The 16437-nt window shown below is 37.4% G+C and overlaps 1 protein-coding gene and 1 long non-coding RNA gene across 2 annotated transcripts; one reads left to right on the forward strand and one right to left on the reverse strand.

The window, feature by feature from the left end:
• Positions 1-1386: 1386 nt before the first annotated feature.
• LOC136282050 (uncharacterized) lies at positions 1387-7475 on the reverse strand. Its single transcript, XR_010718066.1, has 3 exons — positions 7282-7475; positions 3708-4028; positions 1387-3140 (listed from the first exon to the last, which is right to left on the reverse strand). It is a non-coding gene; the product is annotated as an uncharacterized lncRNA (long non-coding RNA).
• Positions 7476-8272: 797 nt separating this feature from the next.
• LOC131779841 (uncharacterized) lies at positions 8273-16262 on the forward strand. The gene is made up of 4 exons (XM_066169236.1): positions 8273-8665; positions 12694-13236; positions 13576-13839; positions 14331-16262. Exons 1-4 carry the CDS (start codon positions 8383-8385, stop codon positions 15212-15214), a joined length of 1974 nt encoding a protein of 657 aa, XP_066025333.1. The 5' UTR covers positions 8273-8382; the 3' UTR covers positions 15215-16262.
• The last annotated feature ends 175 nt before the right edge of the window (positions 16263-16437 follow it).

Consider the following 16437-nt stretch of genomic DNA (forward strand, 5'->3'; position numbering starts at 1 on the left):
GGGTAAGAACCATGGCCCAAACTCAGAGCAGTTGGCAGCCCATCCTACGAGGCTTCACAGCTAAAGAAAATATGTTTTCAAACTAAAATAAATTTGTCATCAGCCAGAGGTGAACGGTTGGTTCTGAGGCCTAGATGGACACCACGTGCTATACTTTCCCTTATATACCACTGCATCATTACCCATGATGCTCGGGCCTAAGGCCCAGGCCTTGTCGTATCTCGTGCCGACAAAATATTTATTTCTGCCTTATTCGCAGACTCATTCGTCAGAAATACCATTTTTTGAATCAATATCTGGTGCTTATATCACTGTTGTGATTAAGAAATAAATACGAGTTTTTCCAAAGGAGTATTTATAAAATTAAACAAGGGCCAAGAATGATAATTGGTCCTTGTCAATTCGCTATTTTACGAATTTTAGGCCTAACGGAAAGATACCCCACCCATGGAAACCGTAACCCCTTGAAATTTCAGACATGCGTAGATTAAATTACTTTGTAACACAGCCTGATAAAAGGAACGCGGGCTCATGCCGAGGGTTGTTTACATCAGAGTTGCAGATTTGTGTTAATTAATTGCCGGCCGACTCGCTGACGAGAACTCCTGATGGCTCGTAAAAGACCTTACGGCAGCCAGGTTTCTAGTAAAAATCAGCCACCAGCCAAAAAGAAGCCGAAAAAACATGAAGATTATTTTGAAAAAGTTGAAAAAAAAGCGTTGCGGTGCAAGTTTGTAACTTTTTAAGTGAAGAAAAAATCGATCGACTCAAAAGAGAGTGCAAGAGTTTGAGGTCTGAAAACGCCAATCTAAAAGGAACAGTCAAAACCTTACGACGCAGTATAGGTAAGTGATATTATTTCAGGAGGGAATGGAAATGCAGACTTGCAAATGTCTAAGAATAATACTGCAGATTGCCTGAACCACGAACTACGGTGAATGATTTTCATTCCCATTCTGAATTTTCGGCGGTTTTAACTTATGCGATCGCTAATGACACTACTTTAAGAGGATTTTAATCATAAACCGATAATACTCCCACCGAACAGAAGCAAAAAAAAAAACTCGAAAATAAAGATAAAGTAGTAGATATGGCTGCATGGTCAGTATTTTCAGGCTTTTTCTTACTTAACTATTTGGAGCGGCGATTAACGCAAGGGAGGTAGTACGCGCACTCAAAAGCGAAAAAATTAAACTGCGGACTAGATTCCCTCTAAAGGTTCGTACCTAAGAAAAGAAATGTACAGGCAAGTTAATTTTTTCGGTAAGCAGATCATAAGGACGCGTATCTTTGAGTGTCACACAGTATCGAGAGTTTTACGAGGGAAGTTTTGAGGCTTGTGTTAGAAGTTTTTATCAACATGAACAAAATTATCTGCGTACGGACCACCGTGGAAACACAATAGTTTCTATTATTCAACCTTGCAATTGTGATAACAATGTTTTTGCCAAATTTAAACAACACATTCTAAATATACCTGGTCGATAAGATTTCTGGCAGGACATTTTTACTTTGTATTCTGTTTCAATACTCTATCATGTGAAATCAGTTACATTTAACTAATTTTTATTGTGTCACCTTTTCATAATTTCAGTATTTGTAAAAGGAAGGAACATCCAATTGAAAAAGGACGTGTTGAGGCTTCAAACTCAACTTAAAAAGTGTCAAAAAAAATCTGACGTCTACTGAAAAAAAGGAAAAACAAGTCAGACACAAGCTAAGGGGGACAAGATCTGCTTCCTCAAAGCTAAAACAGAAATTATAGGGCAACAGTGAAATTGCCAAAAAGGGGTATTCCCTTGTGGAGACATTTGCTCATGGTCACAATGGACACAACCAAAGGACCTTGATGTTTTAGGCTTGTGTCAGATACATGCAACATGCATCTTTGTTATCATATCAAAAGACACCTGTAGCATTACATCTGATTTTCAATATTTTGTTCAATTGTAGCCCCCCAACAAACTTCATTGTCTCCCCAACTACACTTTCTGACTGGAATGTTCTCCTAGGTGAAGCGGACAAACTAATTTTACGCAAGCGCTTTTCAAATTCCAAGTATGATTTTCATCTCTGGAGTGATGACTCCCACAAAGGAGGAGAGGAGAGGCACGTAGTGGGTGTTCACACCTGGTGTCCCTTAGAGAGCAAGCCACGAGCTTATGTCCTTGCAAACAGCCTAACAGCAAGTGGGTCTGGAAAACACCAGTCTGATGTAGATTACCACGTTGTAAAAAATGAATATGATATTACCAATGTTTCAGGGTTAGTTGGGGACAATGCCTCTACCCAAAAGGGAAAAGTAAACGGTCTTTTAGCTAACAATGCCAGAATTTTTGGAAAAGAGATGTTTTTTGTAGGATGCTACCCACATGTACTAAACATTATGCTGAGAAGAATGTGCCAGGCTGGGTTTGGGGCCAAGGGTGACCTGAGCAACCCCCATGTTTCACAATTACTCTATAAAATATCTTGGCTCCATCATGAGCGTCCAAGCCAATATAAAGTTATGTATGTTTCTCTTGGTATTCTAAGTAAAGAGCCACCCCTTCCCCAGACATTCATAGACACAAGGTGGACATATTATCATGAAACTCTCCAGTGGTATCTTAAGTATGGAAAAGCTTGTTTACAGCTCGCTGAGTGTCTCCTTGAAAGATTGCCAAAATCAGATAGCCACCAGACTATTTGGCAAGATGTCATTAAGCTGAGCTCCAGTCCTATGATTCAAGTTGAAATCAAGTTTTTGTTTGAATCCCTTGATAAGGTTATCATCCCATCTCTGAATACATCCCAAGCTAGTGATGCAGAACTTGGATTCTCCAGTGGTTACCTAGCAAGGTTATGACCAGCAACTGTTCTGAAGCACCATGAAACTTTAAGTAAAATGTTGATGTCTCCTGCAGAATATTTTCCTTTAACATCACAACAGGTGAAGATGTCATTGAAGGACCCAGCAGCTATCAACCATTTTCACAAACAAGTGCAGAGGCCAATGTTACAAGAAGCAATTAAAGTAATCAAACATCATGGAGCAGAGTGGTTAACTTTTCCCAAGTTATTTGGAATGGGAGCTGATCAGAGATACCAAAGTCCTTTCTGGCATTCAGTTTTAAAGCTTCTTGAAATTCCAGTCAGATCTGAAAATCAACAAGAAAAGTCAGTGAACAATTTCTTTCATGTACATGGACAGAACATTCTAACATTGGTGTCTAAGGATAGAGTTGGATTGATTAAATGGGCCACTCTTTGGAAATTGATGGAACCACAATTGCTCAGTGAGATCAAAGAAATTGCTTCATCACCACACAGCTAACTCATGAGTAAAGAAGCCACTCCAAACCTGTTTGAGTTCTATGCCAAGCACATTTTCAGTCTTCCAGTTAACAATGTTCTTGCTGAAAGACAGTTGAACCTCTCTCAACTGTATCTTAATGATAACATGTCAGAGTTATCAAAACAGGCCTCAATCACATTTGTTGAAAATATTCTGCATAGTGGAAAAACCAACACCAGGACCACAGAAGCAGCACGTGAAGTTCACGAAGAAAGAATGAAAGAATATACCCAAATGCTCACCACAGACGTTTTGCAAGAGGCAAGAAAGAACCTAAACAAGATTAGAGAAAACTGCACACATGGGCCACTTACTGCAAAGGATGTTTACCCTAGAGCTTGGGTAGAAAAGAAAGTAAACAATAACTTACCAGAAACAATTCAGTCACCAAAAGCAGATGGTTGCAAACTTAAACTTCAATGGAAGGCTTCTGCCAAGGGAACATCTGCACTGGAGGGACAGAGGTCATTCAACCCAACAGTAATTGAGGGAGTTACCTGTACACCTGATGGACAAGTTCCAAGACTCATGCAGCTAGCGGCACTAAAGGTGTGGAACTATGGGGAGGAGCTACCAATTTATGATCTACCAAGAGAATGCCAGTTGTGTCTACAAAATCTTCCAAATGTCTTCCAGCCTCCAACTACTCATCTTTCCACATCCCACATGTCTGAACATGTTACGCTGTTGCCTGCACATGAAGAATAGAGTAGTCATGTGGGGTGACTCAGTAATTTTTAAATGTTTTAGATTTGTACATATAAGAATTGATTTCACCAACCACACTGCATGAAATAAATATATCTCAGCATGTATGCATTTTTACACACAGAGACGCATCTAATAATTGATTAATGTTTCAACACAACATGTTACAATTAACCTGGTAAAAGCACGTTGTATATGCCATGTTAGTAAAGTGAACATAGCTTAATATCTTAGTATATGTACATGTAGCATGTGAGCTTTTTGGTTTACAATATTGCAACTGGTTTTACAGGGTAAAAGTGAAGTGCATGGTGCCAAAGTTGAGACATGCATGTACAATCATGTTGTATTGGATCTTGAATTAAATGAATTGATTACATTCAAAATGAAAAGTAGGTATATGAAGCTGTGATGTATCTGATTTTAAATCGTTATGTATGACTGTAGCTTTGTAGAATATTGAACAAACACTCAATTGCTGTCACTAAATTTCAGCAGTTTAAGAACATAATAAATGTAATATTTAACTACGTGTAGATTATATCATTATACTGTTGCAAATGTATAACTTAACATATCACTTGCAGTATGTAACTTTTAATGTGATAAGAACATGACTCATGTATAAGTGTTCTTGTTCAATAGTCATAATATTTTGCACAGGAAGGGCAAATCAAAGTGATGCAGCCAATGTTATGTTGCACATAGTTAGTGTACAATGATTAACAGTAATAAACTAGAGTGGAACACTCTAATTAAAAAAAAATGTGCCAAGTTTATTATCCTGTCTTTCCTTATTCTGTGTAAAAGATAAGTAATACCATTTTGACCCGTCATTAATCCTCTCTTCCCTTATACTGAAGACTTGTACCACAACTGGTCGCAACAGGTACATACGTATTCTGGGCCACATTTAATGTTTTCGTGAAACAAATTTATTTAAGAAATAACACTGCTTTCATCCTTCCCTGTTTGTAACAACTGATCATCATTAGTTGATACATGTGATGACTTTTGAGCATTTTCAAATTGATTTTCATTGGCTGGTATAGCCATATTTAAATAATTTGATAGTTTGAATTTGGTAGTTCTCCTGACTTTAGCATTTCTGTTTACTTGCTAACTGTGTTCTGGGTTATCTGCTTTCCGTTTCCTAAAACTCTGTTTATCAACTTCTTTTCTGTGTTCTGGGTTACCTGCTTTCCATTTCCTAAAACTCTGTTTATCAACTTCTTTTCTATGTTCTGGATTTTTTGCCTTCCGTTTCCTAAAACTCTGTTTATCAACTTCTTTTCTATGTTCTGGATTTTTTGCCTTCCATTTCCTAAAACTCTGTTTATCAACTTCTTTTCTATGTTCTGGATTTTTTGCCTTCCATTTCCTAAAACTCTGTTTATCAACTTCTTTTCTATGTTCTGGATTTTTTGCTTTCCGTTTCCTAAAACTCTGTGTATCAACTTCTTTTCTATGTTCTGGATTTTTTGCTTTCCGTTTCCTAAAACTCTGTTTATTAACTTCTTTTCTATGTTCTGTATTCTTTTCTTTTTGTTTTCTGAAGGAATTTCTGTCAATTTCTCCGACCTGTTCTGAATTCTCAACTTTTTGTCTTCTTGATGACATTTTTGCAATTTCCTTTACATGATCTGGGTTCTCTGCTTTCTGTTTCCTTTTAGACCTTTTGTCAATTTCTCTTACGCATTCTGGGTTGGTCATTTTCCTTTTTGTGACAGTTTGGTTCTTTTTCTCCCTAATTGTTTCAGTATTGTTGTACCTTTGCACAGAATGTTGATTGTCTCTTTACCTAAAATCTGCATTAGCTCTTCTCTTTTTCATGTATTCATTCATGTAACTTCGATCAGCTCTGCGCTTTTCATGTTTATCACTTTTTTTTTTCCAACTATACTTTGATCACACATTTTATTGTTTGGAACCCGACAGTTTCTCTTTTCTACTGTAGAAACATAATGAGTTTCACTTATGTGTCCAATGTAAATGTTTGTGTATTCCCCTGTCACATTCACTGCTTGAACAACAGTAACAGGAGCAAAAGTTTCAAATGATTCGGCAACATGAATTGACAGATTTAGACAATTGGCCACTGCTTGAATTATAATTGCATCAGCCCATGTTCCCTGACATGACATAAGGCTCAAATAGTCTTGCCAAGAATGATCAGTGTTACTCTCTATGAATTGTTCAGGGTTCTGCAGTAAATACTGGACACCAAGGCTACATATATGAGAATGGTTATTAGGATTGCCATAAAGCTGATGTGAAACAGCTCGAAAAAAGCAGTCACCACCTCCCCAAGTTGAACATGAACTGCAGTTCTATTTAATTCAGACAACCTAGTTTCCAATAATGAAACTGAATTAGCCATTGAGGAACGATATGCTGCTAAATTACAAGTATTGGTTGCACTGCATTGATTTGATGGCCCTGGATTCTCTTCAACATCGCCACTCAGAGAGATGACTCTGTGAGATACAAAGTAAGTTTCAAACGGAATGTGTTTTAATTTCTTAACGTTCTCCCGTCAACACGCATGCAAAATAAGGGCAACTTTTTATGCTTTAATGTTCTCAATCGCACAACAGATAGGTACACATTTTGGCTGAGAGAGAACGTTTTTGAGGGTTATACAAATTTAGATCTGACTAACCGTTCACTGAAATAACTACGATTACGCTCAGACAGCAAAAGTTTTAGTTTAGATGAACTCGGAATGCTTTTTTTAAGGTATGATTTAGCTGCTTTTCGAAAAACTTTTGTTTTTCTGAACAGTTTGATGACTCCTATATGGAATTCTGGAGGGTTCTCTTTTACGTTTCCTTCCACAATGCAACCTCCGTGTACATGTACAAACGTCAACTGTGGTCCTTGACATTCTGCTTTTCATAATTTCATGACTTAGTGAATCACGATATTCAACTCAATTATCAGTTGGCATTTTCAGCAGAGTTTCCTGGTCGTTAAATTTGGTTTTATCTTTGGCATGCTGGTCAGTTACCGCTGAAGTGTTGCACTCACATGTCTAGTTGGCAGATCTGGAGATTTGTTCAAATTTGGCATTTACCTGCTCATATTTGGCTTTTATTTGCTCGTACTTGGCTTTGATTTGCTTGTACTTTGCTTTGATTTGTTTGTATTTGGCTTTTTTAGAAAAAAATAAACCATGATCGAGGATATCCATGAAAAACCTTTTATCGTTTAACCTAAAAACTGTAAGTGCTTACCTGGACAAAATGGCACGAAGGCTTTCCTCACAACAATGAACGACTCCAGTCCAGAAACATTCACTAAGCCATTCGTGGGCTCCAACTTTATGAATCACTTTCCAAAATCGATACAGCTCCAGGAATAGCAAACACAGCCACCACCAACTCACTTAACGAGCAGTTGGCCGCGAGCGACACTTCAATATCGGATTCTCGGCGAGCAGCTCGACGCGATTATTTAGAGCCCGCTGTGGAAGTAACCGAAATGTCAGCGTTTTACGTGCAACACTTTTTAATACGTAAAGTATTATATGAAATATAGTCGCACCCTTGGTAGTCTAGTGGTAACACCGCCGTCGAGGAATCTTTTCCCAATACGAAAATGTAGATGGATCAAATCCTTCATATCCCACTTTTTTTTTGCGTTTTGCTTAACTTCCTTTCTATGTTTTCTTTGTTTTCTTTTTCGGACATAATTATCATTTTCCTGCACATATACATTGAAAAATAGAAGCATTGACGCCATAAATGAAATGTACGCTGCGAGAGACAAAAGTGTATTCGGAGATTAGGCAAACTTTAATTCACGGATGAAAAACGTACAGTTTTAAACTCTTTTAAGATTATCATTGTAAAAAAGTAACAAGAACAGCAAATTAATTTTTTTAAACAATTTTGGCGAATCAGTGGTATAGAACTTAGTAAATATATTAGCAGAGCATCTAAAAAACTGTGGCCAAGCTTGAAAGAGTAATAGAGAATGGCATTGGAATATCTATCTATCACTGAGCAGAAATGCAAGCTTATAGCTACGAGACAAACTGTTTTAAAGGCGAAAGTATTTTGTGTTATAAGGTCCGTTTTTGTCGATTGTTGGAAGCAGCTGTATTTCTGTGAGTGAATAGATTTATAGGACACGTTATAGGTTTTTAGTGTTCCAATCAGTAAATATTGTGTTGGGATTGCGTGACTCATCTCGATCAAATGAGTGACAGGCTTTCTCGGAAACATTACACAAGCAGTCGTCTTCCTCCCTGGGTGATTTTGAAAATTCATGCGTTTTCTTCCAGGATTATAGAACAGCTACGTTCAAAGCGACAGAAAAGCTATAGATAGAAGATGTCGCAATTGAAAAAGCGAGTTCACCTTTTCAACTGTGATAATACGTACAAACTAGAGCCTGTCGAGAAGTTGCTTGACCAATTCCGCATCCATGTTGAGCATGTAGAGAAGCACCCGTTCAGACTTTCTAAAATGTCTGAAATGGTAGACAAGATTCCAACTTTAGAGATGGATATGGCCTTTTTCGTGGTTCATGCGCATGAATCTCGGCTCTCGATCAACGAAGACAACGCGGGCATTGGTTACGCCAAGATATACAGAGCTTTACTGCAAGCAACGGGTAAGGAGCGAAAGTATTTTCACTCCTTTTTTCATTGTATCAAACATATTTTAATCCTCCTTAATTAAGTGCGTTTCGGCAAGTAAGGTTCTGTTTAGGGAGGGCAGTGGTTCTTTAGTCAAATCTGCTGCAAAACTGTTTTATATCTGACACAACAAAGACACGTCAGATATCGTGGTTGATAGCGAAAGTAAATATACTTGCATACTTAGATTAATATCTTGTTTAGATCAAGTTCGACAGTTGCTCTATGGCCGGTGACAAATATCGACCAAGTGTTTCATGCGGCTGCGTCGGGGTAATACTCGAAGCAAGTTTTCAGTCCGATGTTTCTGTTCCTCAGTTATCGACTCTCATGAGTGGGAGTACTCACATAGAGGGGAAGTGATACTAAGCTTTTTTACACGAGTGAAACTATAATGTTCGAGGTCTACAGAGGGTGTTGCTGAACTGTCGATCAGCAGACCGCGTAACCAACGGAACGTCTGGATCCACGGGATGAATAGGTCGATTATGTTGCCTAAAAGGTAACTTAAAGGCTAACATAAGAAACATTTAACTCATCTTTAAGAGATGTACGAAAGTTCTGAAACGAACGTTTGACTTAGCTTTCAAGAGTCAATTAAAGTCTCTTTATGAACCATTTTATCAACACTTCAAGATCACAAGAAAGCGAACCTAAATAACCAATTAGTGGATTTTAAGAATTCTCCTAAATCTCGTAAACTCTTCTTTAGTTGACCAAAACTTCTACTTCTAAAGGCGTCTTGAGGGTTTCTTTAATCTTTTGTTTCCCTTTAAGTACTGCCTAAAGTTGCAGGTTTTGTTGTAAATCAACTTTAGTTGTGCTTTCAGTTTTTCTTAAATTTTAAGTTTTGTTAACAGTCATCTTCAAGTGACCTTTTGGCGTTTCTTAAAGCTTCACCTTCAATTAACTTTTGATTTGCCTTATTAAAACGATACTCATATGTATTTATTCAATTTATATTTTGAGCAACCTTGAAATTGTAAGGAAAAAAGACGCTTGCAAGTGATCACAAAATGTTTGAAATTGCATTAATGAAATAATTTTGTACAAAATTCAATTGCTTCCCTAAGATAAAGCAAACCCACAATGAGGCTCAGGATATCTGGACTTGTCCCATTTGAGAGTGATACGAAATTACAAAAGAGCAGTCCAAATGTTATAAATTACAGCTAATTGTCATACTTTGTTAAAATTGTTTCTGTTTCGTCAGTATATAATTCATATAATTTCAATCGTGTAATATGTAATATAATCTTTATCACAAAAATACTCAAAGACTATAACTAGCCATATTGATACACTACACAAAAAGCTATTAATTCACATACTGGACTCTCAAATCCAGTGACTAAGAAACATGACTTGAACTGATACTATAAAAAATATAGGTTTAACCTATCATCTAAAAAAATCAGGATATTTTTTGTAATCAGTCTAAATTTGTAATAACTGTATCAACTGTAAATATTTTATTTCATATATAGTACTTATTAAATATAATAGCATACCCTATTTACTTCTAGCTAAGTGCTAATATAAAATAGTTTTCTAATTCTAAATACAGTTTTAAACATAGAAATGATGTGTACAACTATGTATATTATGTGGAAGAAATCAAATGTAAAATTGAAGAATTCACAATTTCTCATTATGCAATAGAACCATAAAAATTGCCAAATAACATGTTTACTGAATGAGAAGCCTAATGCAGGCATGTGAAAGAATCCCCTTCTAAACTTGGCTGATGAATGCTTTTTTCTCTGACTTGCCTAGATCAGGGCAAAGTGTGAGTAAAGGGTTTGAATTGGCTTTGTTAATTTTTGCTGTTGTTTTTCTTGCTATATAATAATCTAGATAGATTGTACATTTTTAAGCTGATTAATTACTAAAACAATAAGAGTTTTTATTGCATTGTTACCCACTCTGGAATATTTTCAGCAGATGGGCAACTCAGGGAAGGTTCCCCCATCAACCCTGGACAGGATTCTCTCTTTTAGCTCTGGTGGTCAGTTTTGTTAGTGTAAACTGTTAAGTCATGACAGGACGGAAAACGCATGCACTGTAAGTACCTTCCCGTTGTCCCATACAAAGCCTTAGAAAACTTTTCTAAGGCTTTGTATGGAACAACGGGAGGTACTTACAGTGCATGCATTATCCGTCCTGTCATGGTTTAGTTATTTTTTTTATTTGCCTGCTCTTCCATTGAATCCTACCTACAAAGGCAACTCTTAAGCAGCTCTTAAGTAGCTTCCATCCTCATCACCTTCAAAGCAGTTTTCTTCAATGCTCATTACCTCCATCATAAGTAATTCGGTTGCTCCCCCCTTCTTATGCTGGTCAGCTCAATTAACCACCTCAAAGGCTGTAGTTTGTCTCATTGACTTCTAAAAAATAAAACAATACGTCAAGCATGAGAAGGATGTTATAAGACTTTAAAAGGAAAATATGATGCAAATCATTAATTTCTCTTGAACTATGTGAGTACACAGAGTAATTGAACCAGCGGAACCTGCAGAACCATTAACTTTTTGTCAAAAAGTGATAATGATATAAAATGGAAACTAAAAACACCTTAACACTGTTTGAGATCTCGTTTTCGGGTATAAAAAAGATAACCTGAAAAGAGAAATATGTGTTTTTTTAATCTACCATGACTTCTAACCACAGGAACCCCAAGCTCTCACAATAAGGATCTGTGAATATGCAAATATGTTCACGTTGCGCAACGAGTGGAATATTTCACTATTTGAAAGTTCTGGACTATTCTTGAATAAGAACAAATTTACCTCGCTCAAACAGTTGTTCTTCTGCATCTGTGAATTTTTTGGGCTGATTTAGGTCAATTTAGTTAAGTTTTAGTTCATTTGCCTTGCCCTCTACATAGTCCTTTGCATGATACGTCTGTGATTAACGCCAACCGAATGAATTTATTGGAAGCAAAACGCTGAAAATTCGCTCCAGACACCCTGATCTAGCGCCACGGGCGATAATTTTACTTTATGCTCGTGTTCCTCATTCCAGGAGTGTTGTACAATGAATTCCTGCCAAAGGGTTTGCTGAGATCCTTCAGATTAGGCGTTATTCGGATATCGTGGTACCCAAACCGTTAGAGGTCAGGGTCGGTGACTGCTGAATGTTCCTAATGACGTTACGCACTCTTGTACTGGTACTGTGAATGTCGCCACAATTAAAGTTGGAAGTCAAGGACAATTAAAACATATTTTTCTTGTGCAGTTTTCTTCCTTAAACCCGTAAACGAAATTTAGAAAGTGATCAGGTCTTTTTTTAGTTTTTATTTTAACTGATCACTTTTCTTTTACCCAAAAATAAGGGTTCCGGAGGTTCTGTGGTCTGCTGAGTTTAGTAACACTCGTCTGGAGGGACTCAAATCGCACATGTCGGGTCTATCACAGGTTTCTAAATCGCAGTATTTGAGAATTTCTAATAAACATGCAAATATACCGTTTAACTTGGTGGAACGGACCAGCAAATAACCGTTCAGTGTAGTTTTAACGAGGTGAGCAGCTAACAAAAAGTCAAAAGAAATGAAAACTCATCAGAGAATAATGTATCAGCGTGCAGATATACGGTCAACTCGATATCTAACTTGTTCGCTGCCCTCACACGTGCGATGTTGAGTTAAACACAAGGAGAGAAATTTCTACATCTTCAAATTACCATTAATGTTTAGTTTTTTGTTATAATAACACCATAGGTAGTTACTGACATGTTACACGACATGGTCACTGGAATTTCGGTTGAGTATGTTTGACACCGGAACAACTATCGTACGGTTATGTTTTTAGGATGGTCAGCAACTAGCTTGTCTGACAAAAACGGCTACAGACCTGCAAACGAACAGGAAAACATTGGAAAGTGCATTTGATATTTAATAGATAATTACTGCGTCCTCGGCTGCCTATATTATATCCAGTATTGCTGGGAGCCTCTGTAATTATTTATCAGATCTTAGTTACATTTAAATCTGCTTTATCCAAAGGAGGAGACGTCATCATCGTTATCGGGGGAGATGACAACTATAAAGGTGACGACGAAGAGAACCGAGAGGTTATTTCACGTTGGGCGAAGAGGAAAGTTTCCTCACAGTTTGGCGAAGAGTGTCTTGATGGTAGAAAGAGCTTCATATTTTCTTGGAACAAACAACATCGAGTGATTCACGAACAAGCTCTGCGGCATCAGTTTGACCCAAACAAGAAAGGACAAAAGTTCGATTATCAGCGGCAATTTCCAAACCAAGAATCAAAACCTGGACCTGAATTGCGAGCAACATTAACTGAGTTAGGAATTCCGCAGAGACCAAAAACCCAAAAGTCCCCTACATGCATAATCAAAAGTTCCTCGCGTTGCGATGAAGCCACCTCAGCGGTAGAAGCGGTGAAAGGAAGGCAGACTGGTACTTACGGTATTGGCGTCAACAGTACTGAGTGCGGTGGCAGACACAGGAGGTTGGTAGAACCTTCATTCAGTAATCAGAATGATGGTGCTGGAGAAACCCTGCCGTCAGTTTCTGGAGGAATCAAAGGTTAGAACTAACCTCATTAACCGTGTACAGGGAGAGATTTTTTCATTTCAGGCAAAGATCACGAAAAAACACATCTGTGGTTAGCGCATTTACGAGAGAAATATACTTAAGATTACGCGATGCTATTAATCAAATAACTTAAGTCTCACAATCGTGCAACACTCGTTTTTTAAAATTCACATAGAACAACTATTCTCGCCATCGTAGATAGATGCAAACTATACTAGTACTTAGCTAAAGTGTGACGTTTTCTATAAGTTCGTGTCCAACGTATTGACCGTTTGGAAACCGTACCTCGCATAGTTAAGAAACTGTTAAAATATGTGGTCCGCTCCTTAGATTTGGCAATTCTTGGCTGTAATGTGTCACGTGAGTCCTTAGAAGATGCGAAAAAAGTTTTTAACAAACTTCGTCCCAGCCTTCACTTCTCAGAAGAACCTTATGTTGGCAACTTTCAAAGTGCGAAAGTCGAAGTATTTCTGAGGGACAATCACTTTATATTCTCTGTGCTGGTCATGGATGGTTCTACAACGAGTGATTCTTATGACAAACAACGATGGATGGAATGTCAACGACTTGTGGAAAATATAAAGGATAAAGTTTGTATGTAATTTAGGTGCCTGCAGTGATTATGTATAGTCCTTTGTCACAATCGTTATATCATCAAATACTCAAAACCTCTTGCTTTATTATTTTCCTACTTTCTCCTGCTGTAATTGTTTTGTCGTCAAGCCAGATCACCTCAATTTATTTGGTGAGCTTTTCGTATCAAAAATGCTGTGGAAACAAAAATTTAAAAACTCTGAGCCCGTTCTATAGACTATAGAATTTGAAGAAATTCTTCGAAACACGACTGATACGAATCCTGTGTCAGCTGTCTACGCGGCTTGCCAGTGCTTTTCATGCATATTCGAACCACTAAAACTAAATTCTTTACAAAGCAGTACGTTTGGTATTGAATCAGTTTTGACTAAATTGGTGGGAGAGAAGGAATACAATAGCCTTGAGTTTTTAACATTCTCCAAAATAAAGTGAAATATACCATAGCGATTGTAATGCGAACTTAAATCCTTTCCCACTCTCTTTTTTCACAGCCCTGAGGGTCATCCTCTTGATTTGCTATCGCAACCCTTTTAATTCATTCGTGAAAGGCGACAGTACATACAACGATTTCATCGCACGAATCAGCAGAATAGAAAACGCGTTTGTTGCGGAGGTGAACAATGGAGAGCTGGCCGTCGATGAAGATATCATGGTCGAACTATTGACGCCTTCAGTGACAACATCCATAACAAATAAACAGATGGTCCGGTCAAGGGGCTCTCTAGAAATGGAGGCAAACGCTGCACATACGTCAAGAGAAGTGTCAGAAAGGAAAAGCATCCATGAAAAAGTCACTCAAAATCCCCCGCAGCTGGTATGGGCGTCACAATTCTCAGTTAAATCCCCTCCTGTTGTTTTACTGAGAGGTTTCGCTCGTAGAAAGATACCTGATAGATATCATATAGGTGACCTTCAAATATGGGATCCCGAATTTAAAATTCCCGCTTACATAGAAGAGAAGCTGCTTGAAAACCTCCGCAACACACCTTTGATTGGAGTGCTAGTCATTAAGCACAGTGATGGCACAATTGAGTGTTTCACTGATCCAAACTTAAAAGAATTATCGTTGGACGGGGAAATACAGCTTGCTGCCGATGAACAACTCATATTGAAAACTCGTGTTTGCAATGGAGAGGTGTCTTTTGAAGACGTTGCTGTACAGTTTAAGTATGGAAACAAGCGTATTCCGCAACACATTATCAATGGTTTCAAAGCTCAGGATAAAAAGCCTAATGGTGACCTGTACATTATTTCAGATAACTCAGACAATTTTCGATGTGTAGTGAAAAGTCCCAATAATTTTAAAAAAGTAGCAAGAACGGCAAAGGAAGATTTTCAACCACTGTTGACGAATAAATGGTATAGAATTGTTTAGATATTTTTTTTGTTTTTGAGGTGGAACAAAAGTAGACTAAAAGTTGAATTGCGCGTTCGAACGACCAACAGCGAGAGCCAATGTGCCTCAAGACATAGCTTTAGGTGTCAGCAATCAATCTGATTTGTTTGTAGTGAGATTTATGTTTGAATTAGATGTAACGTTATGTGACATTGAATCGGTCGATATTTTCGAAGTTCTATGCTTTTTCATTCATTTTCCTTCCAAAATGGTTATCAAATTCAATCAGCCTTTTTGGATGAAAATTGCACATAAATGGTTTCAAGGCATTCTGCTTTGCGTACAGAATTGTTTGTATATAAGTAGACGTGCCTATGAATCATGCGGGTAGTTTCGACTTCCTCAACAAGTACTTGCCGTTTCGTAAATGGTTACCCGAGGTTTTAAGAATAGTGTTTTTAAAAAGTTCTAAACCATTTCAGGGACACAGGGTACCAAAACCTCCCGGCTTTTTAATTAATTTATTACCAAAAAAATGATTAAGAGGTGATATGGTAGGGGGTAATTAGATACTAATCACTCTTAGGGGTTACAGGGTAAGGAAAATCCTGTATAAAACTTTCCCAAGTATCAGGGCAGTAGATAGAAATGTAAATGTAAAGGCTGAAATAAAATGTGAGGTGAGCCTCTGGTCAATGCTTTGAAAAAAAAATCTTATTTTGTGTTGTGTTAAAAGAAAAGATAATGACTGAGTGATTACCATGGTTACAACTAACAGATGTAAAATGAGGAACACTCTGTTTGATATACCCAATGAGAACAAGTTCATCTCTCCTCATGTAATTTTGACGGAATATGTAGAATACGTCAGTTTTGACAAGGTTGGGAAAGTAGAATAAAGGACTGAAAGTACAACATGAGCAGATAAGGCAGTCATGAAAAATGGTAAATACTTGTGATATTGTGGATGAAAAAGCCAAGAAACATCAATATTTGGATACCACCAAAGGTTTATTCATCGTTACACATGTATTTTCTGTCTACATTCCCCTAAGATTAATGTTATTTTCAATCCATTGGTTTCATTTTTTTCAGGATGTCATTTATTTTTTTTTCTACAAAATAAAAATTGATTGTTGATGTTGTTGTTGATAAAAACAATGTATATTTTCCAATGAGAGGCAAAGAACGAGCCAACACTGAACAGGAAAATGGAGATATACGGGAAGTCACGCATACAACATAAGCCAACTAAATAATAA

Source organism: Pocillopora verrucosa, chromosome 6 (genome assembly GCF_036669915.1).
Source record: "Pocillopora verrucosa isolate sample1 chromosome 6, ASM3666991v2, whole genome shotgun sequence".
In the NCBI taxonomy this organism is placed as follows: domain Eukaryota; kingdom Metazoa; phylum Cnidaria; class Anthozoa; order Scleractinia; family Pocilloporidae; genus Pocillopora; species Pocillopora verrucosa.

What these genes read in the sequence shown, in the direction of transcription:
- LOC131779841 (XM_066169236.1), top strand. Translation starts at nt 8,383, where the DNA reads ATGTCGCAATTGAAAAAGCGAGTTCACCTTTTCAACTGTGATAATACG. An exon ending in AGCTTTACTGCAAGCAACGG is followed by an intron (nt 8,666 to 12,693) that starts GTAAGGAGCGAA and finishes CTTTATCCAAAG; the next exon opens with GAGGAGACGTCATCATCGTT. An exon ending in AAATATAAAGGATAAAGTTT is followed by an intron (nt 13,840 to 14,330) that starts GTATGTAATTTA and finishes CTTTTTTCACAG; the next exon opens with CCCTGAGGGTCATCCTCTTG.